Here is a 25,110-nt window from a genome sequence, read left to right as displayed (position 1 = left end):
TGTATATAATATCACATCTACTCGTTGCTCAGGCGTTCAGGCAACTTATGAGCAAGGCTTCGATAGATCATCCGGGACAGCACGACTGTGTGCATGCACCCACCCATCTACACAACATAAACTTGGTCGTGTCCATTTGCGTCAGGCCTCACTGCGAGCATCATGATGACAGTTCAAGTGAATAACAGCGATAGATTAATACATAGCTACAGCAATCATAAGTGTCTATGTTTGGTCCATGTGCACCGCCCTCACGGCACCGTCGTCATTAAAGTTTGGTATACACAACCTCATTATTCCATAATTTCCAAAACGTCCGTCACTCTCCATCCAGAATGCCCCGTCGGACTCATGTCATCTTCCTCGTTCCATTTTTGGTCCCATGTCCATATATTGGCGCTTCATCTGTTTCGTACAAACCCTAACTTCTGCAGCCACCACTGAGTATTGCCAAGTGAAGGCGAGTAAGAGTTCTTGCTTGCAAACAATAAACAAAAATAAAAAAGGAGGAAGAAATGAAAACCACCCCAGCCAGTTGTCTGTCCACAGCAGCCCACGAAATATTATACGCCTGAAACAAAAATGGCAGTTAACGTCAAGCCCAGAACAGAGTCGAAATGGAAATTGGTTCACGGCGAAAGAAAACAAGGCGAAAGAGAAGGTTTTCCGCTTTGTTTTCCGGCTTCTTGCAAGGGGGGTGGAGGGAAATAAGTAGCCTTTTTAAACGCCAACCTGGGACATGTTTGGCCTACCAGAGCGCACAGAACCACGGAGACCGCCGCCGCCGCGGGCTTCCCTGACGGTGAAGAACAGGGAAACGCAGAAGCAGGCCCAGAGGAACCACATGAAAGCGGTGCTGGCCTGGATCTCACGGCATCGCTTCTCATTGTCGGAGGATCCCCAGCCGATCCAGCTGCTTGAGAGACTGGCATTTCTGAGGTTGCCGCAGTTGGGCGCGCCCAGTTTGGCGGCCAAGACGATGGCATTGATAAAGGTGAAGAGAGTGGCCAGGCCGTCGAGGACGAGGAGAACAATGACCATGCTAAGGCTAGAGATGATGGCCGCGGCAACACCATACAAGTTGGCGACCCACGAGAGAGCAGCGACAAACATTGTGAAGTTGATGGTGGCCATCTGGCCATTGTTGTTGCTGGCAATGACATTCCCGATGAGCGCCGTGATGAGCAGCGTCCAGAGGAGACCGACGGTGCGGACTACGGCGTTTATGAAGCCGTACATGGTGAGAGAACGGCTGAGCTGGTGAAATAGAGCGTCAAGTTGATGATGATGTTGGTATTTCAAAGGTTGCGCAGCGACCTAAAGGTGCTTGAAGCGGACGCGAGCTGTGGCGGTGCCGAGGTGCCAAAGTAGCGGTTGTTGGAGGACGCAGAAAAGTAAAACAACAATGACGGAGTACTGTGTTGAGGGATATGGAGAGCAAGGAATTGAACTTGCTGTAGTAGTGGGGTTGTTACTAGTATTGAATGGAAGGGGAGGGACAGAATTTGAGAGGTTTGGGAATTCTAGGAGTTTCGGAAGTTTTGGGAGGCAGGCGGCCAGCCCTTTTTGTCTGAAGCAGGAAGGAGCATTCGGTCGCGGCCCATCGGTCATCGGTGGTGAAGACAGCCAACGACTCGTTTTGTGTCCTCCTCTCACATAGTCACTCTCATAGCCACTCTCATAGTCACTCTCTCTCTCTCTCCCTTCTAACCTTGTCTGTGTCTGGGTCGCTCACTCTGGCTCTGCCTCTCGGAGCGATCGGCAGTTGCAAGGGAGTAATCCATCATGTATGACCTCACCAGGCTTGCCTGACGCCGAGAAGAGCCAAGAACCCAGTTTTTTCGCTGCTTGTGCCGGCCGCGTTGTCTCCGCAGAGCTATCCCAAGCTTCAACCCCAGTGTCAGCCAACCATAAAGGCTGTACTGGGCTCGCTAATCTACTTTTGACCAGCGGCGTGAATCGTCTGGTCGATCATCAACACCCGCCAACACCCGCCAAGGCATCGCTTGATGGGGCCGCTGTTCTAGGACGAGTGGTGTGATGCATCACCAAGCGCCCGTTTCGAGCCGCAGGACGAAGCAAGCCGCATCGTGGCCATGTGTTGCAAACAACTACCACAAGGCAAAACGGACGCCAGAGTAGAAACTCGATATCGAGCCATATTGTTCGGCTTCTACGGAGTACACTGGCGAGACCACGCGGCAGGCCGGCTGGCGCGTAGCGAGTTGGCGAGCTTGTCCAGCCATTCTCCAGGCCTTCTCGTGCCGCCGACCCTGTCGATGAGGAGAGCCGCAGAACCCTGCAGCAGCAATATCTGATGTATGTACAATGTAGTTGCCAACGGGTACAGCACAACATGCAACAAGTTTCGGTTGCCGCCAGCTGCCCCTGCTTTTGTGGCTGTGCCATGTCGAATCTCCCCAGTGTCTCTGGACTCACTGGCAATCGTGGTTTCAAGGGAGCCGCATGGGCCCCAAAGGGTAAGTTGCGTGCGGACAGTTGGTACAATCATGTCGTCATTGGCCCTTGGCCAACGGCCTTGACAGTCATTGGCTTGCCATCCCAGCACTTGGTCAGCCATGGAAGCGTTGCGCTATCCGGATCAACCGAGAGGGTTTTCAAGGAGTCAAGGACCCTCCAATACCCGAATGCGTCATCAGACTCATCACCAGTCGTGGGCTGATGACAAGCTCTGGAACAAGTTATTGTGTGCCCACCGCGCAACCTGTCAGGCTGTAATTCATCGTCTTGAAGCAGTTATGCCACTGCTTCCATCATCATAATGGAATCAGAGCTCCAAGCTTGTCAGAGCTAGCCTCAGCCTAGCGCCCACCGGATTGTCCCAGCACTACTCCGTCAGCCGTGCCGTGGAAACCATCGAGGACCGGTGCTCCGTCATTTGTCGGTGGGGCCGTCGGTGTCTGGCGCCGATATTTAACTATACCAAGAGGCATTTCGACATCGGGAGTTGACTGCGTATGTGTGGTTTTCGTCACCGACATGTGAGTGCCAGGCGAGTGGTGGGTGCTTCTTTCTCCGATCCGATGCCTCAAACGTGCTGAGCAGCTTCTTCCAATTGAACCGCTCAAGCACATTGGTAGTATTTGGTACTAGGCTGACACGGTCAAAGACATGCTTCCAAGTTAAATACTAGTCATATTCAAAATCATACATATGCCTATACCTACCTGAGTGGGGATTGGTTGCGTAGGGATGCCGCTGGGTCTGCCAAATCAGCATCGAGCGGTTGCACAATGACAAACTAGACTCAAGTTTTCATCTAGCTGAGTAAACCTGACGTACCAGAAGCGCATTGCTTCCAGGCTGCCTCTATCGTCTCCAGCGACAGGCTGCTGTGTTACATGAAGCAAAATCATTCGGCAATTGCGGCATTTGGCAGAATATCTCCAACATTCGTCATAAACTCAGTCTTTTTCACACACAGGGGGGAAGTACATGGTCGCTCGGCATTGCAAGTATTCCTGGGCATGGACTTTGCCGCCATCTACCTAGGTATGTCAAACCTGATGTGAGAGACCAGACCGTTGGGTGACGGGCCCTGCTATAGTGATATTGATATTGTAGAAGGTCACTGTCATTATGTAGAGGACCATGATCTGCTACCCTGCTGCCTCTGGCAATATATACCCAAGTACATACCTTAGGTAGGTACTGCCCATGACCACGTACACGCCAACACAGGCTTTCTAAAATGAATTAAATACATTTTCTACTTTCCTCGCAGTAGACCGGAGTTCAATCCTGCTTTGTCACTTGATCGTGTACGTAGTCTATGGAATATAGGCAAATTTGACTTGTTGAGGGTTATCAACATATGTGTATACTCGTTGTGTAACCAGTGAGTCCGTCTAACCCATTTCCGTATATAAACTGCGGGGAAGGCGATTGAAGCATCTACCAAATTGTGTCCACCTCCAATACGACTTGCGCCTCGTTCAATACAGTCATGTCACTTTTTGCTATTTAATATTGGGCGAGTCTGGGGGAAATGAGCCAAGCCAGCTACCCTACACTAGACCTGTAGAACAATGATTTGTGTCCGAAAAAAAGAAAACGAAGAAAAGAAGAAAAAGAGAAAAAAAGAACAGAGTATAAAATCAATCGCGTGTTATTCCAGTGCTCCTGGGTACAGTATGCTTATAATAGAGATGCCTTGCATGTATTGTAGCTTGATTTTTATTCGTGCCAAATAGCTAGCCCATTCACAATTCATGTCTGCTCTAAATACGGCAGGGTATAATGCCTACTTGGATACAACTACAAAGTGCGTGAAATCCAGGACTGTCTCTTTTCAACCAGGTATTATCAATGACTACAATTCAAGGTGCAAATCAAACATCATCTGCCGTAACGATATCGAATTGACATTTCACATTTTGCTCGTTACATTTCTCAGATGGTACGTTCTTCTCAAGTAGCACGACGTGGCCCCCAACCCGATCTCAAAGTGGAGTCACGGGTGTTGCTCGGGATCCAGTTGAAACCGAGGAAACGTTACGGTTCGACTTGGACATGACAGTTTTTCTGGAAACCTGTCGATCGAACAGTTTATTGCCGACTGACAATGATGGACCTTGCAAGAGGAATATCTTGCCATTTTCTGCCAAAGCACGTCAAGCAAATTTCTTCTTCTTTTGTCTTGCACCGATCCGACCCAAGAGCTGTCCGCAAATACATACACAATGAGTACGAGCCTACGAGGTTCGTCTCGGAGTATTTTCAAAACCCTACATCCGGCACCTACCGGGTATAACCATGCTGCCACCGCACGTGAGCATGAGTCAAGGTGTTGTTGACTGCTGCTCGGTATGCCACGGCGCAAGCAACATCTTCCAGGTCCGCGGGCATGTACTCCGTACATGGCTACCCTTGATGTCAACGCGACATGATACGCACTGCTCTAGCCCGTACAGGCGCGATAGCCGCACCAAGTTTCTCGCCGGTTTTATATCCCGTCAACACTTGGATTGCTTCAACGGCAGTGCCTGACTCGTTCCACGCCGCCAGCCAAGACTCCCCTCGGCGACACGCTCGTTGTACCGGATGAAAAGGGAAAGGCCTTATGCCGGCCACTGCTACGAGACAAGAAGGATGCAAGGACAAGCTGACGAGGCTGAAAGGCCGGAAAAGCTTAATAAATGATGGAGAAAAAGAGAGAGACACACAGAGAGAGAGTTGAAAGGCAGCAAGATAAGCTCACACTGACTGACCCCTGGCTGCATAACATGATGCCGAGATGCACACCATACATACTCCGTACACACGACGAGAAGAGGAGGCCCAACGCTCGTCGTCAATGCGGTCGCATCCGATATTCCATTGCTAGCCGAAAACCAGCCCGTGACGCCAAACCACAACAGGGCCGTGGCTTCAAGAGCCTGCCTATCGCATCACATTTGGCTCGCACCAGAGTACTACCGACACAAACAATGCGCTGGATAAGATTGGGTTTCATCTTGTCCCAAAGTCCATGCCCTTTCGCATAAGCGATGCGCGCTACGTGAAACGCACAAGGACAGGTTCAAAGTTTATTTGCTTCCGGACATGAACTTTGCTGCTGCTGTGCCCTCTCGGAGGCGAGGCTCCGGGGCCACGCCTCAGTCGGGCGGGAGAAGGCCAGATTCGCAATGCAATGCAGTCTTGGGCGCGGGCTGCCGACTCTGCTGCGTGCCGAGCGACGAGCGGCGCGCACGGCGCACGGCCAAGGTATTTATTTCCGTCTCCGTTTGGTCAAGTTTCATCTGATTTCACCACCCTATGTATAGAACGGAATCGCTTTGCTGCCTCTTCGGAATCAAGCACCATTCTGCTCCTCCTTCTCTGAATAGAGCGCAAGGGGAGGGGGGTTTCGGGGCCAGGGACTCTGTTCGTATCTGGCCGAATGGGTTCCTCCGGTTTTGATTCCAAACCTTGGGTCATACGATGGATGAGCCTGGCTCTATTGTACAAGACACAGCGTCTCATAACACGGCCTCTTCCTTCGTCGCCGTTTGGGAAGCGAGAGGAAGAAACTCTATTTCCGCGCAACCGCGCTGCCTGCCCCCCTCCCTCCCCGATGCCCGATGCCGATGCGCAGGAAAGAAAAGAGAAGGATAACTCGGGCGCCCAGGATGTCCCCAAACCTTGTGATGGGCAAGCCAATTCGGTTAAACTCTAAATGATCTCGTCGTCACCAAGGCCACCCACCCCCCTCCAGTCCCATATGTACATACTGTAGAGACTACAACGCTCTCAATCCTTCTCGTCTCATCCCTCGCCGCCGCATTACAACATGATGCTCGCTCATAATACGTAATGCCTGTATGCTACACACAGAAATAAAATGCTAAAACAAAACGTTCATGCGCAGGATCCTTCTCTACCCTGTGCCAAACTTAAAACTCCGAGCACAACGTGTTAGCTCGGGGAGTTTATCCAACACAATCCCACACACCCATCATGACTCTTGGAATGCGTGCTGCTCGTGACTTGACTCCCATGACCCTTGTATCGACGATACTACTAGTAGTAATATCGCCAGAGGCAAGGACGCCTAGTATGTACTGTACATAGTAACTGGCCCTATTAGCGGCTCCTCCTTCCTCCTTGGCCCCCCCCAAAACGGCATTCTTCTCGAAGCATTTTTACCCCCCCTTTTTCCCGGACTCCACCCCCAAATTAAAGTTTTGCGCCTGTCCATCTCTGTAAAAATCGGGCACCTTGTGGAAAGCCAATTTCAGGGGTCGATAGCCAGTCAGATAACCACGGTTAAATGGTACCTTGACTTGCTTGGAAAACAGCACGTGATTCATGTATCTGTAGCCCTGTCAGGTACACAAGTATCTACCTGACAGGTACATTGAATTTATCACATCAGCACATTATTCGTCTGGTAGCGGTCTTGTCCTTCTGGACACATGGGGCAGAGGGACCCCGCAAGGTCCTCGACTCTTAACGAATGTACACATACGTCGCCCTCTCAGCAGCAACATTGCACCGACAAGCGGCCAATCAGACACGCAAATCTTAATATTATATGTATGTATGTTATGTACAAGGCACAGCTGCAACGTCGGCAAGAACCCCGGCCCTGACTGAATGCCCACGCCCCGTTGGGACATTTTTGCTTTATTTCATTCCCTGTCACTCGGACTTGATTCGGCTTTGGCCACGCACCGGAGCGGATTCAGGAACCGGAATGCAAGGGAAAGAAAGGGGCGAACAACACAAAACCACCGCGGTGTTTGTCTCGTTCCATGACGCCACGAAAATGGCGAAACCGCATAAAAAAAATATAAAAAAAAGGTTCAGACCATTTGGTCCCCCGTCCGTCCGACCAGTAACGAGGGACAAAAACTTCCGGCGCACACGGACCGTGAGCATCAAACCTTAAGCGCTGGCTGGCCTCCTCGTGTATCCTGCTTCAGCGTATCTGCGTCAGCGACTTGTGTTATTTTTTCTTTCTCATCCACTTGATGACGCAAAAAAAAAGAGAGAGAGAGAGAGAGAGTCAGAGTCAGAGTCGTCTCCCTTCTCGTATGTATGTACATAATATACTTTTCGCCAAGACCCTGCGAGATAATAAAACGGCACCTGTTTTGTAAAAACTGTAATACATGCATGCATGCATGCAGTACCGCTCGAACAATTGACTCGACAAAAGCGGCAAATTTACGCTTGTTAAAGCAGCTCCTCTGCATCATCGGCCGACCAATGCCTCCTGCAAATCGACATCGAACGAAGAGAAAGAGGCCAGGCCAGGCGCCCGGGCTTGCCCCCATCGCTGCCGCTGTCCTTTTCGGCTATTGCTCCAGCCGGCCTGGGAACAAGGACGAACTCTAATTCCTTTTTGCCCTGCCCTGCGCCATGCCGACCAGCCATGCCGTCGCCCGTCTATGGTGCACCACTGTACAGAGTACTACTCTACTACACAATGCATCTTGTTGTTTGCTCGTGCGGGTATATGCCGCCCTTGCCTGCTGGTCCCCCTTTTGCCGCCCTTGCACAATGTAGTATGCTACGCCGCGACTTGCCCCGTGGGAAAGAAAAAAAAAAGGGCAGCCGACCAGACCCCAAGGTGCCGGGGCGTCTCTCGCCTGGCGGCGCACAGACAACCGCCAAACTGGGAAGGGGGAGAAAAGGGACATGGTGCTTGTCAACCGCAGAAGCCCTCTGTTAAGTTGCTTGCCCTTTTTTTTGCCTTATCTTGGTGTTAGCTTGAGTAGTATCCCCCCCTCCGAGCCCATGCACTCGTGGCATCTAGATCCACCCAGCCATTGCATATCGGCAGTTCGTGTGGCCAAAAAGCCAAGTGCAGTCCCAGTCCCGGGGCGCAAGGTGAGCCACGTGAAGCAAACAGGTTTATTGTACGGAGTATGTACATACTAGCTGCATTCTTCCATTCTTTTTCTTTTTTTCTCTTTTAGTAGTATCTTATTTTGATCGTGTCTCATGCACCCCAGATCTAAATCTGGCACACCTTGCGGCGTAGGTTTTCGACTTAATCTGCCCATGGTAGTAGTACCATGACTTCTCCCTGTCGCAGATCTTCAGTAAAAGCAACCACACAGACCACAGACTTATGTGTGTAACGCAGGCCCAACGACTATTGACGTCTCCGCGGCTGCCGGCAGTTATTGAGAACTGTTAGCCCTGGCCCGCCTAGTTATGAATGACTCCAAACGCTGCTTTGGGAAATTGAAAAAAAAAAAAAGCCTCCGGCCTGCATCAAATGGGCGTAGCAGCTTATCCAAATTCCACATCATGTCTCATTTTCAACAATCTGGCGCCACCACCGACACGTCCTCCCGTGCACCCCATGCACGCCATTGCAATAGAGTCTAACGTTTCATCTGGCCAAGAGCTCCCCTTTTGTCATTTCGTCTGGGCATCGAGAACAGCAGGTCAGGGTTTCACAGTCTTGATTAATAAACGTAGTGCTGTCTAATGGGAATAGACTGTAACACCACGTAATACAGGCGTGCACCATGGTTTCTCTGTTTAGTTCCATCTGAAAATGTTACAGAGAGATGAAATTCAATATATACAAAAAATGGACAAACATGAGGACTAGTTCATAATTCGTTAGATTCTTGCATAAGCAAAGTCCGTATCGTATGCATTTATACCAAAGTGGCGCCGTCAGAGGTTGAGTGATGATGAGAGAAAGGACGAGGCGCTAGGGTGGTTTGTGCCAGTCAGTGCCCTTGGTGGCCAAGCTCTGCATCGCAGGCTGTACTGGCGAGTAAGCGTGAATGAGGGAGTGCCGCAATGACTCTCCATCTTGGATGGTTGCCGGTATAACATTGTCGTTTGAAATAGAATTGCCGGCACGTGGAGCCAGCCTCGCAAATCACCACATCGGACCACGCTGTGAACATGTTGAGGTGCGATTTGCTCCCTGGGCACCAAGACTTCGGTGGCAACTTGCCAATAGTCTGCCATCGCCGTCGCCGTCGCTGTTTATCGTGCCTTGGCTCTGGTGCAACCAGCCATCAGGGCGATTGGCGAGAGGAACCAGATCATGCTGCTTTGGGAAGTCGGCCAGCTTGGCAAAGCAGTCCCTAGGATCTCCCAGTCAAGTCCTGCAATGGCAGTCCAGGGGTAGACCTGGGGCCGCAACGGGTCGAACGTTGGATTTCGACAGCTGAGGGGCCGCCGGCAACACAAAGAGACTCGTGGGCTCTGAAGTGGGGGAAGGGCGAACCCTTGGAAACCAGGGAACCTCAATGTCACCACGCCCGAATTTCAAGACCCGGGCGACATTTTGGCTGCGATCCAGTCTAGCCCTGCGCCCCGGTACGAGTCGAGGTTCCTGCCCTGTGTTTGTTTGTACGTATGTACATACCGGTGAGTGCTTTGGGCGCATTGCACATTGACCTGACTGCCACGACGAGCGAGGACCTGATTTGCCCCCAAATGGCGGTCGTCAACTTGATCCGGCTTTGGACCGCTCAGCAATGAAGCCGCCTGGCATGGTCTGCATTGCACATGCTCGTTTTTCTTTTTGGCGCCTTGTTTCATATCATCGGCGGTCTCATGACCTCTCGAGAATGGCCTGATCGATTACTGGTGACTTCAGGTGGTAATGGCCGTAATATGCGCCTGTCAGAATTGGGATATGTCGGGACCAGCCTGCCTTTCTGGGTGGCCACATGAAGCTAGTGCAGTTTCTGGCGCCAGCCAGAAAAAGAAAGTATGGGAGGGTGAAGAAAACGAATAGTAGTACTTTGCCAACCATGCCAGGGACCTTTGCGCCTCTCAAGCATGGCAGTTGTCCCAGTATCGTTTTCGAGCCTCGACGGCATCGTTGTCGCCGATGAAACGGTGCTGGAAGAAGTTGAAGACGGCAAACTCGTCCCTCGTCATGACGTATGAGTTGGGCTCGGCCTGGACCTTGCCCCAGATTTGAGAGAGAGCACTCTCGAGAATCTTGCTGACAGTAGGGTCCGAGGCCCCGTCCGGACTCTCGCGAGCAATCTCGAGAGCTTGGGCTACCGCAGCATCTTGTGAGTTCTTGCCCGGAGCAGGAGAGCTGCTCGCGGCAACACTCATGACGGGGGTGTCTTCACGGTGAGGCATTGGGCGGTAGTGAGGGGGGTACGCCTGGTGGTGTTGACTCTGGTGGTAGTGATGGGTATCTTGAGCGGCGACAGACAACATATTTTGAGAAGGAGAGTCCCAGACGGAGGGCGAACCTCTCATGTATATATGTATGCGGGTGCTTTGTTCTGACGGTATGTATGGGCGGTTAAAGCGCCTTGGGGATGGATGCACAGTGTGGGTACAAGATAGCGGAAATGGGAAGTATCGGCAGGGGTGTTATTAATACTTTGGGTCGAAGGCCAAAATGCGATTTAAAAAACACAAGGACCAAAAAGGAAGTCTCCTCCTTGTCAGAATTGTCTCTAGTAGAGAAGCTCTCTCACCGAGGAATAACAAGGGGTGTGGCGTGTATGTCGAGGTGTTGACCAAACCTCCCTAGCCCTAACTAGCCGGCACTGACTGTAAACTGGCGAGCAAAACGGGCACCGTTGTGAACCGTGCTTTTCTATTCTCTCCTCTTTTCCGTTGCTTGCTTGATCGCGGCTGACGACACTAAAAGACGGAGACTTTTCTCCCAAGCACAAGGTGGTGACAAGGTAGTCTGTCTGTCTGTGAGTTTGTCTTGCAACGCTGTGTCAGCCTTGGGGTAACAGTCTGGCTTGTTAGGTGCAGGAGACGGCGTTTATAGTACGCTCCAAAATGGACTCAAGATTGGGGAAAGAGGAAAATAGTGGCATATGCAGAGTTGCTTGGAGGGTAACCAGGGGGGGGCTTGTAAGATGGCTGCAGGTGGACGGGATGGGTCGTTCCAGGAATCTGGTGCAAGCACTGGGTGCTTTATAGACAACTTGCAGCACCGGCAATCTTGCCATTGCAATGCCCAGAATGGCCGAGGCGAGGCTCGAAGAGCCGGGAAAGGGGCCAAAGGTTAAACAGCGCGAGCCCGAGTAAGTCGACGTCGTGGCAAGTATACGCCGTGGCTGTATAGACAACGCCGCAGCAACGTTCGGGCCAAGGGGCTGGATCAGAGAATCCGACAGTGCTTCCCCATTGTTACAATGGTAATAGGAATGTACCAGCAAATTTACCAGGCGTTTCGAGCCGGCCATCTTCCATCGGGTCGTGGGGCAGCCATGCTGCTGTTGGCGACACACCTGGGTGCGTGGACAAAATAAATGCCCAGCCAAAGTATAACTCCATGTGTGGTTGTAGTAGTACTACCGTCTGCAGCGAGCCCTGTACAGTATGTATGCAAGTACTGCACAGCAGGGCGGATATGTGAGATAACTACTCCGTCCTCCGTATTAGTTACCCGTGTCAGACTCGAGCTCATGGATTCGCCCCTCATCCGTCATCATTGAGTTGCACTCAAACAAAAGTTACTTGTCCTCACATGACACGTGTGTTATGGAGAATTGTGGCCTTGGGTTCGTGGCTCAAGAACCTAAAGCCCGTGATTAAAAATAAAACTCTCGCCGGCCACCACGGGGCAGTCGACGATGGCGACAGCACAGCCCAGAGCAAAAGTCTATATGCCCGGATCGTAAGGCTCATTATGCTTTTGTGTCTAGGCCTCGCCGTTGACTTGGTCGACGATTCACTACTGTTGGAAGCTCGGGAGGCCATGACGAAACTGGCATCGGTCCGTAGGCTAACGAAAGCTCTGGGGTCATGACAGTGTGGCGGTTTTTTTGGCCAAAGCCTGGCATGGGCAGCGACAGAGCGGTAGCGCGGGTGTGCCAAAACCCCAGGCTCTTCCCGAAGTCTGGTACGCCGTGGTCAGTTGAATCTGCGGATGGGTGATGCAGTCAGACAGGTGGCCAGTCAACAATCTGATTATCCGCACCTTTTTTCGCTGCAGCCTCGTGTCTGAAGAGGTTCTCAGGCACCACGTCGATGACGATGCGTCAGATCCCGCTTCATCTCCCGACATGGCTCCTTCGCGTGATTCCATTGCACTGACATGCTCTTGACGCTGTTGCTTTTCCGGCACCCAGTCATCCGTCGTCAATGGGAGGCCCGAGAACATGGATGTTCCAATCACCAGACAGAAAGACCCACGATTGGCATTGCTGGCCGTTGTCTTGAACTCTGATGAGCAAAAGCCAGACCCTAATATTAGGCTTTCCCTGGCAGTCTGTACTGGGCTTAACCTCAGGGATCGCCTCGGAGAGCGCTCCTATTACAGAGGGTGCTTATGACGATGACATGGCTAGCTATGGCCGCCCTGGCTCCACGGGTTGCAAACAGAGTTTGGGACCGTCTGGAGCCGTCGCTCAAGACGCGAGCTAGCTTTGACTAATACTTATACCCGAACGACGCGATAATGATCGGCTCGGTTGTGGCCAGGCTTGGTAACCCACCCGTAAGTAATCAGGTCAGAATTGCACATCATCACAAAGTCGAAGGGAGACAATGAAGCACAAAACAGGGAGATGTGGGTGATGAAAAGTTGACACCAGAGAGACAAGAAACGCCGAGCCATCGGCCGATTCCAAAAAATGCGAACAATGGCAAGCGCAAAGCGACCTCGTTGATGACACCGGGAAGGTGCGGGCGGCAAGAAAGACGGCGAGACACAATGAGAAGGAGCTCTGGGTCACTCTCCACTACCACTTCCAACCATGTTTGCGGCCTGCAGCCTGTCTCCGTCGTGCTCTGCATTGTCAGTCATTATCGGTCTTTCGGGGGACCCTGGCTGTTTACTGAACTCAAAAAAACAATATCAGCAGCTGCGTAATATGAGGCGCGGTATCAAGAGCACCATGTGTGCTACAGGTGTGAATTACGATAAGTGACAGCCTGGGCCCTCCCGCGCTCGCGCTGGACTTCAAAGTTGACGAGGAACAGAGTCTTGACAGGGCCCCTGGCCGATATGACAACTGGCTCGTCGCCCCCTGCTCGCCAGACAACCAGACTGCCGCGCCAAGACGCTTGTCGAAAGTGACAGACGGGGGTTGTGGCTGTGAGAGACATCTGGCACCGAGCCGCGCATAATGGGGCCTGTCCGCGCCGCCACGGAAAGCGATTGGCTGTCGTCGCTGGGATTTGCCTTTTCTGATGTCGCGGATGCGTCTGAAGAGTATGGAATTCACGGTGTGAAGGTCCTTGTGGAGGTGTGGTGATGGAGTGCTGACGGAAGGGCTGCATCACCTGAAAAGTCTAACTCCCACCACGATGCCCACATGCTGCCATTTCCACCAGCGCCTTCTGTCCTTTGGAGCAGGGTCGCGACGAAGGACACGCAGCCCATGCTGAGCGACAAAGTTTCGTGCTCAGGACGAGCAAATATTCGCTGCACCAACCCTTTAGGACTACCCCCTCTTTCAGGCGTCGCTCGACTCTCTCTGCTCCGGTGATGAACACATCTCGCTTCTCTGGCGGCCATTTGTCTGGGTGCCCGAAGCCTGGGTGCCTTCTCACTCTATTCGTGTATATAGGGCCACGGAATCAGACACTGAGGATGAGTAAAAGCTGAGTAAAACAAAATAGAGTTAGGGCCACAGGCGTGGCCGTTGGAGTCGTGTGCTCAAGTTTCCGCCCAGTGCTTTTATGGTCTATTTCCTGGTATCCCTTCTTTCACTCTTCAGTCATGATAGTCAGAGAATCGTTGAATGGTACTCCGTACAGTCAATCCCACTGCTAACCACAAAATGCCCGAGCGGTTCGCAGCCAGTCCCCCAACGACGGGTTCCACACGAAACTCGCCAGAACATCCCAACTCGCGAGCCGTCAAACGTCTGTGTCCGACTTCAGAAACAATCCAGGCGGTCCACCGCTCGGGTTCTGTCAAGGGTTCTAGCCTCGCCATCAAACCCCTGGCCATGATGTGCTCCATCTTTGCCGATGGCCACCTCAGTCACGACTGATTCAGGAGCGCAGGGTCTTGGCGAGATGTCATTCGTTTGTGTCCTTGGTGCTGTACTCCGTACTCCGTACACATGCCTACACACAACATTACCTGTGCATGGGGGTTGCGGCAGGGGTTCGAAATTCAGTCGACACGTTGCTACGAGACAATGAACTGGCCTAGACTTTTATGTTGTACGTGCAAAGTGGCATACGGAGCGGCATGGGGCAGAGTGGAGGGCCGTCTCTTCCGGCTAGTTGCCCCCAGACAGTTGGCGCCTTTAATCGCTTATTGGTGTCTGACATCCGCATGAACTACTAGTCAATCTGCACGTACCATGTAGTAGTCTGTATTCTTGCACCTTTTTCTCCGAGTCTGACACTTTAGCCAGCCGTCTTCTCCCAGGACATGGCCCACAGGCGACTGGCGACCTTGGCTGGCAAAAGCATGGACATGGACGGAGTGTCAAGCTGGAATCCAAAGGTTTGGTTCCAAACTTTTGACAAGCTTTCACCCGCTAGATATAAAGCTGGGCTATTGAATTTAAAAATGGGTGTTATCTCATGTATGCAGCTGGTGAGCGGACTGGCACTTACACGCCATGAAGACGAAGTGGCTCGTATCCTGAGTTTCCATGTTGAAGCTAAGGCTCACGTATCAAGCTAGCGCCGCCACGGCGAGGAGGTGTCTGTCGTCAACGATATCGATGCCGTTTCTTTTCCCTCTTTCCTTCTTTTTTTCTTGCGCTTCCCGGCGCGCCATGACCACGGATGCCTACCACTTTGCGATCCGAGTCATTATTATAGGGTACCAGTATTGCATGTAGTGCAGTGGACAAGTCTACCAAAATCGAGAATCGATTGTAACCACACCAAGACGGCTCTCCAGCGGCACAAAGTGGGTCGTGGTGACATTTATTCACATATTTTGCGGCGGGAGATGCATGTTAGCATGTTGCGGCCGATTACGGAGTATCATGGCGAGGGAACCAGCCAATTGTTGTATGCACAGATCGTCTCTTCGTCATGACCGAGAGGATGCTCGCAGATGTTCAATTTCTCAGAGCGCAACATCTTTTGGTCCGTGGTGATTGCATGTTGCCAGTTGAGCTGGCTACTACTGTATGTAGGTACTTACTTGAGTAAAGTGCCTCGTAGCTGGGCGATTCCTGGACTAACTGCTGCCCCGATGATCCGACTAGTACAATACTAATGGATAGTAGTACCAACTCAGCAGCCAAGTGGCTGGCAAGGGGGCTGTTGCGTGAACGGTTGACACGTTGACATGTTGCAGGGTGTTGATGGGGGATACTACAACAGAAAAGATATATTATAGTTGCGTCAAGTATGAGCTCTCCGATTCGTACAATGCATGTATATGTAGTACTTGAGATGTATGTACTTGGGTTTTGCCTGGTTGATTGCCCAGCTAGGCCAGCAATTACTCGCGGCGCCTTCCCTGCAACCTCGACACTGACTCTGGTTGGGCTCGTAGGACCCCGGCCTTTCGTCACGTTTGTCTTTTTTCGCAGGCAGGAAGGAGTTTTCGTGGTGCTCCATGGTGTAGGAAGTAATTTCCACCAAGATGTGCCGGTTGATTCAAAAAAAGTTTAAAATCCACAACAGCCAATCGCCGCTCACACATGACCCCCGGTCTGGCCAGCCAAACTATGTAAGTACATACATCAGCGCTTCGTCAACACCAAGCCCCCAAACATGCTTTTTTTTTGTCGCAGCTGTCGCAGCTGTCGCAGCTGTCCCAGCGTCCGTCCGTTGCTGCCCGGCTCCTCAAGAGGGACGGTTTTGACAACTTGGGTTTCGATCTGCAACTTTGCGTGCTCCGTCACTTCCTTCTTTTTATCCGACCCCACCAACCTAGGAGCTGCTTGCTCTTCTGGTCATCGCCCGCCGCAGACACCGCTTGGAGCGGCCACGCTACCAGATGTCTCGCAGCCACCAGCTCCTGCGGCCTTTGCCCTACCAGTCTTGGATGACATGTGACAGAATAGTGGCATTTGGCTTCCACCGGACCCCAGGTCAGTCAGAACCGAACCGTCCACATGGGTCAGGAACACCTGTGGCCGCCAACACGCTCGCCCGCCCAACTTTTCTGGTACCGAGTCGAGTCTGTGGAGTTGGACCTGGCTTCTCCGGCTCTGTGCGACATTCCATCGAAACGCCGGTACCTAGGTGCCTACTCTACGCGGCGCGCGGCCCTGGTTCTGGTGACAGTCTCCTGGTTCACCAGCAAACGCAAGACAACTCGTGAGAGTTTTTTGGAATTAATTAGACTTTTACACTGTCTTGTAGTAGTTGTGCTGTCACCAGAACCAGGGCCCGCGCGCCTAGTAGCATGTTGGTGGTTGCGCACGCACTCCGTCGTACGTATTGCATAATTAGGTACCTACTCCGTACATTGTATGTCCATACAGTACTACAATAATATGTACTTAGATGCAAGCCCGACGTAGTCTTGGCCTGCCACTCCACATGACCTTTCTTTCTCCCTCTGTCTTCCGTGCAATCCGCGCACATTAGGGCCAATACGCGAAGAAAAAAGCTTCCAACAGCCGACGCCGGGCCACCCGTCCGAGGAGCGCGTGCCGTTGACCTCTGTGACTGGTTGACTTGCCGTCCGGCTCCTCTGTTTAAACACCATTGGTGCAAAGGCAAATACAGACGAAAGGTCGGTCCTCCACGTAGCCGGGCTTCATTAGACTTTACCGTTTGCCACGCCTCCGTCCGCAGTCGTTTCTGTTCTTGTGTGTGTGTGTGGGTGGTGTGTGCGTGTTTGTATTTAATGAGCCACGTATTGTCAAGCCACGCTGCAGCTATTGTCTGTCTGGCCACACTACGTAAATTTAGACAAATTATGTTGGAACTAAATATGAATAAACTCTGTGAGAGTCGGCTAACGAGACCGAGTTGGTGCTCCACATATATCAATCAAGCTTTCAGCCTAGTGCACTTATCTGGTACCAAACGCTCATGAGACCGTTGATGTCAAAGACTCGAGGAGGGCCCCGACGGTCATGATGTACTAGTGTATAAAGTCCATTTGTTATTCAGCTTCTATATGTAGGCTGTGTATATTTGCTCTGCCTTCTACCTCTGCGCCCAGACAGCCATCAAGCCATGACGCTGATCAGCTGTCCGCCTCATCTCCAATACTATACAGCATGATACATCTACGTCTTCCATATAAACTAATCAAGCATGAGCCGATGCCTCTTTTGACTTTTCCAGCCTCAACCCAAGTTCTAGCGCGACACGCGTTTTCCGATGTTCCAGCCCCAAGATCTCAGAACCTTGACCACCTTTGGCGTGATCGCAGCCGTCAGTGGCACTCTTAGAAAGATGAAGCTTTTGTGAATAGCGTACGCAAGTGCCAGCTGAGTACCCAAGCCTGCCAAACCACCCTCAAGTCAGTCCACATTGCCTTTGTGGGATAAAACAAAGTTACACTTACTAGCTTCTTCCTTGTTCCGCTCCTGAGCCTCCTCAACTCCCCAACCAGCCATTTCCACCTTGTCGCTAATATTGTCATTTCCCATCGTCTCTACCTCCTTACTCTTGATAGATTGCCAGTACTCGTGCCACTTTTGCCGAACTGACTCTGGAATGAATCGCTTGACTGTCGATACCACATAGTGTTCGATTTTCCCTAGTACGCATCAGCTCCAAACTCTCTTTCCCCCTTCATACAAATACGCCCCCCTGGCTATTAAATTTATTTCTTCATATCCCTCTCGGCATGGGAAATAGCGACTTCAACATACCAATGGTATCTGTTCCCACAATCCTGACGAGCAGAAAGCAAAACGGGAAATCCAACACGCTGAGCGCCAAGTAAACACCCACTGCTGACCAGCCGTATTCCTTTGATAACCTCTTCAACCGCTGACTAAGCGTGAGCTTTTCCTGCGTGCCGTTCTGTGTCGTATTGCGACGCCATGACGAGAAGCGGAAGCCGCGACACTGTGTTTTCGTGAACGGTCCACCGGACCGATATGCGGATTGACGTGGGATGTTTCGCAGCATGTGGAGGCTAGCATGTTGCTGACTTTGTAGATTTCTGAAAAGGGATCGTTTCGTTTCGGGCAGGAATATTCTTCGCCATGCGCCTGTCCACGCCGGCGAAAGAAGCGGACTGCGTAGACCGACGGCTCGGAACATGTTGTTTCAGGTCTGTCCGTAAGAGAGCTGTTACGAAGCCCCCTCCGTGCTGTGTCGTCTACAAACTTTGAAATGCCTTAGTTGCTGTGATTTCGGGAGCTTCCACTCGGATGACTGACTATTTCAGAAGCTGAGCGAACAATGTGTAATGTCGGCTCGATCGGACGGGCTCGGACTGGAGTTAAGAACCGGCTCCTTGGCCGTTGGCTCTGCGCACTCGCAGCAGAAAAGTTCCGCTGGGACGGTGGGTCAATTCGTTTCGCTGCTGTATCGTCGTGCAGCCACTGTGGTCTTTGTTGTGGTTGGAAATGCGGAAGATGCTCTCTCAGGGCAGTGAATTTTTTTTCCCCAGCCTTGATATCAAGGGATGTGATGTCAGTAAGCCGCCAGCGCGGTAGCCGGCATGCGAGCCGCCACAGGGGTTCCGTGGTGAAGCTCATGTGGAGACATGAGATCACGTGAGCATTTTGGGGCAATTAAACAATTTAATCAATGGAACATTCTTGATGAGGCTTTAAAAATTGCTGACCGAATGGCAGCAGAGTCCTCAGAGGTTTCGGTTTCTTGTAGAGTGATTTGGGAACTGCAGTGTCGTGGTTGAAGCTCAAGAGTGCCCCAAAGCAAGATGCATGTTCGAAGGGCGCAATTATGACGTACCTCCCCGACAAACGCAATAACAATCAAACGTTGATGATGAGGGTGAAATTTGACAAATTTTTAGGCTTGGAGATTTTCTTGGGAGAGAATTTGGCCGCTACTTCGGCTGGAATGGGTTCAATGTTGCATTGGGTCAGTCTAATGCGCATGCTCGTACTTGATCGCCAAAATTCGAGGACCCAAAGACTGGCGTCGGAAAACCTCACTTGGCAGTCGCGGACGAGCTAGACAGACCTCGATCCATATGCTGGTTTTTCCCCCTTTACGAACACCCAGCCTTAGTTCACGGAGATTTAAGAAAATATTGATATCTTAATCACACTAACCATCTAAGTACATACCAAAGCGTCGCATACAACCTCTTGGCCTACAATATTCACGATCCAACCCGCTCAGCTACTCGCAAAATCAATCTGGCTTGCCAGACTGTCAAGTAGAGCAATCGCAAGCTCCTCTACTCAATGAAATGATCAATTACGGGACGGAATACTTACTGAGCACGCCAGCACGTGAGCTTCGCTCGACCCTTTATAACCACCATGGCGCAGCTGGCTGTCAGTTGGCAAGAAGCCATCGCCAGCTGTTCGAAATTAGCTATCCGAAATCGCTCCATGCCACGTGTTGACCTTCAGGGCGATGCGATATAATCGTACCATTTTGTGATTGATGGAATTCCACCTTCATTCAACCCTCAACCCCTTCTTTTGTCGTCCTCCCGAGGTACTGCAGTCCATATGCCCTTCAGGAGCCACTTACAGAGTATTTGCGCCCCATCGCCTACCAGGTACCTTTCGATGCATGTCCTCTTTCTGTGATATGAATCTGCATCGTGCCTTCCTCTTACTTTTCTTTGACCACGCTCGTGACGCAACTGGGAGGTGATAGAATGGCCTGTACGAACTGTTGTCTCAAAGCCCTCTTCGTATAATTCATAGCCCAGAAAGCGTTTTGCTTACCACAATTTGATGCACACGCCCGGCATTCCAAAGAAGCAGGCCCCTTCGCCGCTTGTCCACTCGTTTCTACGTTCATTTTGAGTCGACTGATATTATTTCTTGTTCTCAATCGTTTTCGCTTTGCCTTGTTGCGGGATTTGCCGAGCCTTGTTTACAATGGCATCTACACAGGTTACTTGTGGCAGAAAGAGAAGTTTGCTGCGAACTTTTGGGTCTCGTCGTAGGCACAAAGATTTTATAGTCTCAGTGTCAGCTCCAAGTTGCGGTAGGTTTTCTTGGCCAATAGTCTGTCATATGCTGATCAGAATAGATGTATTCACGACGCCGACGAGACCAGTTTGCGAGGTCGAGCCTGCCATTATTCCCAATGCATCGCCGCGTCGACATTTGAAGCATTCTGACAACGGTGATAGAGATCCAGTCAATTCCAACGGCCAATCTCGTGATGGTGCAACAAAAAGCCAGAATATTCGGCCCGGGGTCGTCGACATAACCCCCAAACGGCCACAGGTACGAAGTCCAAATTGTGTCGCAGGTGTTGAAACACCGATGTTGTCACCATTTGAGATGCATCCCGTCATATTTTCACCGCCCGAGCCCCTATACCAAAGCTCAGTGCGATCAGTTCCTAAGAGAACCTCACTGGAGGCTCCCTACTCGAGCTGCAGTACTCAACATAACCGTCGGTACACCACAAACTCTGCCCCATTGGAGAAGACTGCGGAGCTTCTGAAACTGTTGGATACTTCAACTGCGAACGTAGAAGAGAGTTCTACAGAGAAGGATGGGCTCGCTTCGCGCGTACAAGTCAGACCGGCACTTGCCATGCAGGAGGAAATCGCTGACCAGAGGTCATCTTTACAAGCCCTCGGTGGATATGTACATAAGGCAAGCGCGGAAGAAATCAATGACAAACTCCGGGAAATGCTAGCCGCAATAGATGCTCTCAAACCTCCTACGCCGCAGAAAATTCAGGCTCCGCGGAAGCTATATCGCGTGGCAAGCTCCAGAGTCTTTGCCAGAATGTCAGATGCCTTTGGACGCATGTATAATAAGTCGGCTAGCCCTGAGGTCAGAACTAGAGACCAAGAAAACAGAACTCGGCTGGAAGAGACCGGCATGCCCATCAAACGATCGCTAAGCCAGGCAGATTCAAGTCAGCACTCCATTAGATCGATTGAAATTAGGTTGAATGAGGGTTCAAACCTTGATAGGAGAAAAGTTCAACAACTTATTGGGGGCCCAGTGTTTCAAAAGCCTGTTGCTATGAATGAAATGTCGACCTTGTGCCGCAAGTCGGACGGCCGGACCAACATCCCAGAGTCAGCGATGCCCATGGGAAGGCGTGAAAGCAAGTTGAGATCCTTTTCATCTTCAATGAATCCCTTCGAGGCGGAAGAAGATTTCGAGAATGATCTCGAAAACGGCATATTGCGGGCCTCTCCGGCCGGCTCTTCTACGCCGCGTATCTGCACCAACCGAGATTCCAGCTCCAGCTATGGCGATGATTATGTTGATGACTTGAGCGGATCGAGTGTTGGGCAAGTCAATTTGGCCAGGGTAGTTGTCAAAGTTGGCAAAAATAATGTCGGAACCCCCAAGATACGGCAGGTAAATCTCCAGTCTCCAGCAAATGTAAAGGACTGCTCTCCAAAACCTTGGCAACGATCGAAAAGAGGCCGGGACATGCAATATGACGACGACTTTGGAATTGCGAAAAAGCACCCATCTCCGAGCAAGAGGGACCTTGAAGAATTGGAATTGGCATTCCAGAGATACAAACTTCCCGGACTTCATGCCGAGGATGAGACAGACGAGCTGGCGAAGAGTAATGCCTCACTTGGAGAGGTTCTGACCGCCAAGGACCCGAACAAGAAGATGTTGCGAAACCAAATTACGCAAACGAAAACCACACCAGGGCAACAACGGCCGATGTCTAAAACCGCCCCGTCTCGTATCCCACGGCCATCGAGCCTAGTTGCGAAAAGGAAAGTAACCGGAATCCGACCTGCTGCGGGCTATAGACCAAAGAATGCCGTCCTGGGGGAGCCTGATGAACTACTGTGACGAATAGCGATATTATTTTACGGATGAAGCTGCTTAATGGGTGAATGTTTGAGGTTCATGGTTGGTTTTAGTGCTGGGAGATGAAGAAACGAGAAAGTATTACGAGACGTCGATTGATTGAGGGGCGTGTGGCATCTGCTATTACGAGGAACATGGAAAACACTATGCTAGTGGACATGAAGATATGACGGTATTATGGCTTAAGCACAATATAAGTAGTATTAATTACATTGATTCTCAACCCTTGAGGCCGGAAAGGAGCGTATGTGTAGAAGCAGAGGTACAAAGAAAAAACCCAACTCCAACGCTCACGACTGACGTTTCCATCCCTTTCATATTCGAGCAAAGCCAACAAATGTGCATAAATCAGAGTCACCGTTGTCCAACTCTCATTCGTCTCGTGCCACTAGAAGACGTGGCCGTGCTTGTGGCCGCCCCGGCCATCTGTTCCGTGCATGCGGCGAGCACCAGCAGCCTGGCCATGATTCGTCTTAGCACGAACTCACACCTCGCGTCTGATGCGGGTTATACGGATCTGAGAAGGGGGGAGGCAAAAACGTACCTTGAGGCCAGGCCGCCTCGTCAAGCTACCCCTGAGCTTCATAAACGCACCGCTCACCTTGTCCTTCATGGTGGGCTTGCGCTTCTGGTGATGAGCGTGGCGGGGCCGGCGTGAGAAGAGGCCACGGCGAGGGGGCCGCGTGGTGGTGGTGGTGGTGTGGTGATGGGTTCTGCGTCCAAAAGGCATGATGGGTGTTGGGAAAAGATGAACCACGTGCGTTGGATTGAATCTGGTAAAGGTGCTGGTTTTGGTCTGTGTAGAATACTTCTTCTTGTTGTATGATGGTTCGGCTGGTCATTTGGCTATGTTTCTACTAAGGGGGATAGGTGTCATATATATATACTATTGCATACTCCATACCGAGCTGGCTGGGCCTTGGTTTGAGCGTGAATGAAAGCCATGATCTACATGCGTGCCACACGATGATGCCATCGTCAGGGTAGTTTGGTACGATGAGCACTTGCGAATGAGCCACGCTGGGGAGGGACGGCTTCCACTCAACGGAGGCATCCTGAAGCCATTCAAGGTTGGAGAACCACGGTTCGACGTTGGAAAACTTGGAAATATGATGAACACTTGTGGCTTGCATACGTCACTTGGAGGGGGGAGGGAACATGTGATTGGGTGTTTGGGGTTGAAGCTTGTCGTGTTATTCAGGGTCCTGGTGTGGCTGGTGTGTGGGTGATGTCATGAGTTAAGGCGCATGTTGGAGTATCTGCAAGACAGGTTGTGGGAATGACGACGTTTGGATGCTGGGCTGCGTTTTTGACTCAAGCTTTGGTTTCTGGGTGGCGGGCATGTTTGCGGTGCATGACATTCAAGTCTCTTGTTTACTCTGTCTAGACAAACGGTTGGCCCGTCTTGTGAACGGAACGACGTGGAATACACATTCAGAAATAGACGAAAAGGACGGAGGGTCGTGCAAGGTGCCGACGAATATGCAAACCTACGACCGCAAATTGAGCTTGATTTTGTCAAGATCGGCCTTGGAAAAGCCCATGCCGCTCGTAACGTAGCCCTCCCAGCCGCCAAACCTCTCACTGAGCGCTTCCTGGAAGCGGGCCCAAAACGAGGGCCGCAAACTGACCAAATTGTAAAACCCGGGCGTCTCTGGATCCGAAACGCCCAGCGTGCTCATGGCGTAATGTAACAGCTTCTCGCGTGCGGGCTCGGTGCCAATGCGTGAAAGCATGTAGTCCCGTGTCGATGCCTCGTCCGTCGACGCGGCAAGCGCGTGGAGGAGGCCGGCCACCACGCCGGTTCGGTCACGCCCAGCTGTCGGTGCAATGAGCCCAATGTTTGTCAAGAAAAGAGGGATGGTACACAAGTTACGTACCGGTGCAATGGAACAAGACTGGTTCCGTGGGTCGGTCGCGGACATGCTCTAGTATCTTCCGGATGACAGGGCGATAGGCCAGCGCGCAATTCATATATTCTTTCTTCCAGGCCGTCTCTCCGCCGTCGACGGCAAAGTCCTCCAGCGGGGGCATGGGATACCCTTCCTCGACGTCCAGCCAGACATTTTCGACACCCGGAACGACTGGGTCGGGAGCCTTGTCGCGCTCCTCGGGAATGCGCAGGTCGAAGATGCGGCGGACATGACTGGCGAGCCAGGCAAGGGCCTCGGGGTCTCTGGTGGCGCCCTCGAGGAAGCCAGAGCGGTAGAAGCGCGTGGTTGTCAGGGCGCTGCCGGGAACGGCGCCGAGATCGCGGAGGTTGAAGAGGGAGCGGGAGGGGATGAAGGGCGGCGAGGACAATGCCGGGAAGAGGGCGTCGGCGGCGATTGGGGTGCGGACATCTGCGGCGGAGAGGGCGTCGAGGTCGGCGGCTGACAGGGGCGTGATGGGCTTGATGGTCATGATGGGCCTACAGAGCGTCGTGCATGCATATGGTGGTGTTGAACTGCATTGGGTTGGACGCGATGGGTGTGCGTGTGGCCACGATGGCTGCGGGGGCGGGGGAGTTTACGTCCATCTCTTTAGATGCGGAATGGCTCGTGGAGACTCCGCTGCCATGCAATAGTATTCTCCGTACCTGCTGTGTCAAGGCCGGGAGCATCCGCAAGCCCAAGCCATTGACAGGGCCGCCACGGGGGGACGCCCACCCAACTGCCCAACTGCCCACCAACCAGGCGCCGTGTTTCTCCTCCATGATGCATTGATTGATAGTACTACTGCTAGTTGACCTGCACGCACTGCTCCTGCGCCTGCCCACTGTGCCATTGACACCTCCGAATGCGGAGCATCCACATGCAATATTGATCCCCAAACGCACTTGACACCTACCTGCATGCACTCA

At 51.8% G+C, this 25,110-nt stretch overlaps 7 protein-coding genes across 7 annotated transcripts; 2 read left to right on the top strand and 5 right to left on the bottom strand.

The window, feature by feature from the left end:
* Positions 1-720: 720 nt before the first annotated feature.
* On the bottom strand, positions 721-1,239 carry G6M90_00g075550 (uncharacterized protein; the record flags this gene model as incomplete). The annotated part of the gene is made up of 1 exon (XM_014690058.1): positions 721-1,239. One exon carries the CDS (start codon positions 1,237-1,239, stop codon positions 721-723), a length of 519 nt encoding a protein of 172 aa, XP_014545544.1.
* A 9,021-nt stretch (positions 1,240-10,260) lies between these two features.
* Positions 10,261-10,662, bottom strand: G6M90_00g075540 (uncharacterized protein; the record flags this gene model as incomplete). The annotated part of the gene is made up of 1 exon (XM_014690059.1): positions 10,261-10,662. One exon carries the CDS (start codon positions 10,660-10,662, stop codon positions 10,261-10,263), a length of 402 nt encoding a protein of 133 aa, XP_014545545.1.
* Positions 10,663-11,430: 768 nt separating this feature from the next.
* On the top strand, positions 11,431-11,720 carry G6M90_00g075530 (uncharacterized protein; the record flags this gene model as incomplete). The annotated part of the gene is made up of 2 exons (XM_066131043.1): positions 11,431-11,492; positions 11,546-11,720. The coding sequence occupies 2 exons, from the start codon at positions 11,431-11,433 to the stop codon at positions 11,718-11,720; spliced, it is 237 nt and encodes a 78-aa protein (XP_065987022.1).
* A 5,934-nt stretch (positions 11,721-17,654) lies between these two features.
* On the bottom strand, positions 17,655-18,570 carry G6M90_00g075520 (uncharacterized protein; the record flags this gene model as incomplete). The annotated part of the gene is made up of 3 exons (XM_014690060.1): positions 17,655-17,800; positions 17,864-18,058; positions 18,174-18,570. The coding sequence occupies 3 exons, from the start codon at positions 18,568-18,570 to the stop codon at positions 17,655-17,657; spliced, it is 738 nt and encodes a 245-aa protein (XP_014545546.1).
* A 1,907-nt stretch (positions 18,571-20,477) lies between these two features.
* On the top strand, positions 20,478-22,250 carry G6M90_00g075510 (uncharacterized protein; the record flags this gene model as incomplete). The annotated part of the gene is made up of 1 exon (XM_014690061.2): positions 20,478-22,250. One exon carries the CDS (start codon positions 20,478-20,480, stop codon positions 22,248-22,250), a length of 1,773 nt encoding a protein of 590 aa, XP_014545547.2.
* Positions 22,251-22,656: 406 nt separating this feature from the next.
* Positions 22,657-22,998, bottom strand: G6M90_00g075500 (uncharacterized protein; the record flags this gene model as incomplete). The annotated part of the gene is made up of 2 exons (XM_014690062.1): positions 22,657-22,725; positions 22,813-22,998. The coding sequence occupies 2 exons, from the start codon at positions 22,996-22,998 to the stop codon at positions 22,657-22,659; spliced, it is 255 nt and encodes an 84-aa protein (XP_014545548.1).
* A 760-nt stretch (positions 22,999-23,758) lies between these two features.
* On the bottom strand, positions 23,759-24,671 carry G6M90_00g075490 (uncharacterized protein; the record flags this gene model as incomplete). The annotated part of the gene is made up of 2 exons (XM_014690063.1): positions 23,759-24,087; positions 24,149-24,671. 2 exons carry the CDS (start codon positions 24,669-24,671, stop codon positions 23,759-23,761), a joined length of 852 nt encoding a protein of 283 aa, XP_014545549.1.
* Between the last annotated feature and the right edge of the window lie 439 nt (positions 24,672-25,110).

Source organism: Metarhizium brunneum, chromosome 4 (genome assembly GCF_013426205.1).
Source record: "Metarhizium brunneum chromosome 4, complete sequence".
NCBI classification, from domain to species: domain Eukaryota; kingdom Fungi; phylum Ascomycota; class Sordariomycetes; order Hypocreales; family Clavicipitaceae; genus Metarhizium; species Metarhizium brunneum.
The sequence above is the reverse complement of the archived record's forward strand: the minus strand, read 5'-3'. Positions and strand labels throughout refer to the sequence as shown.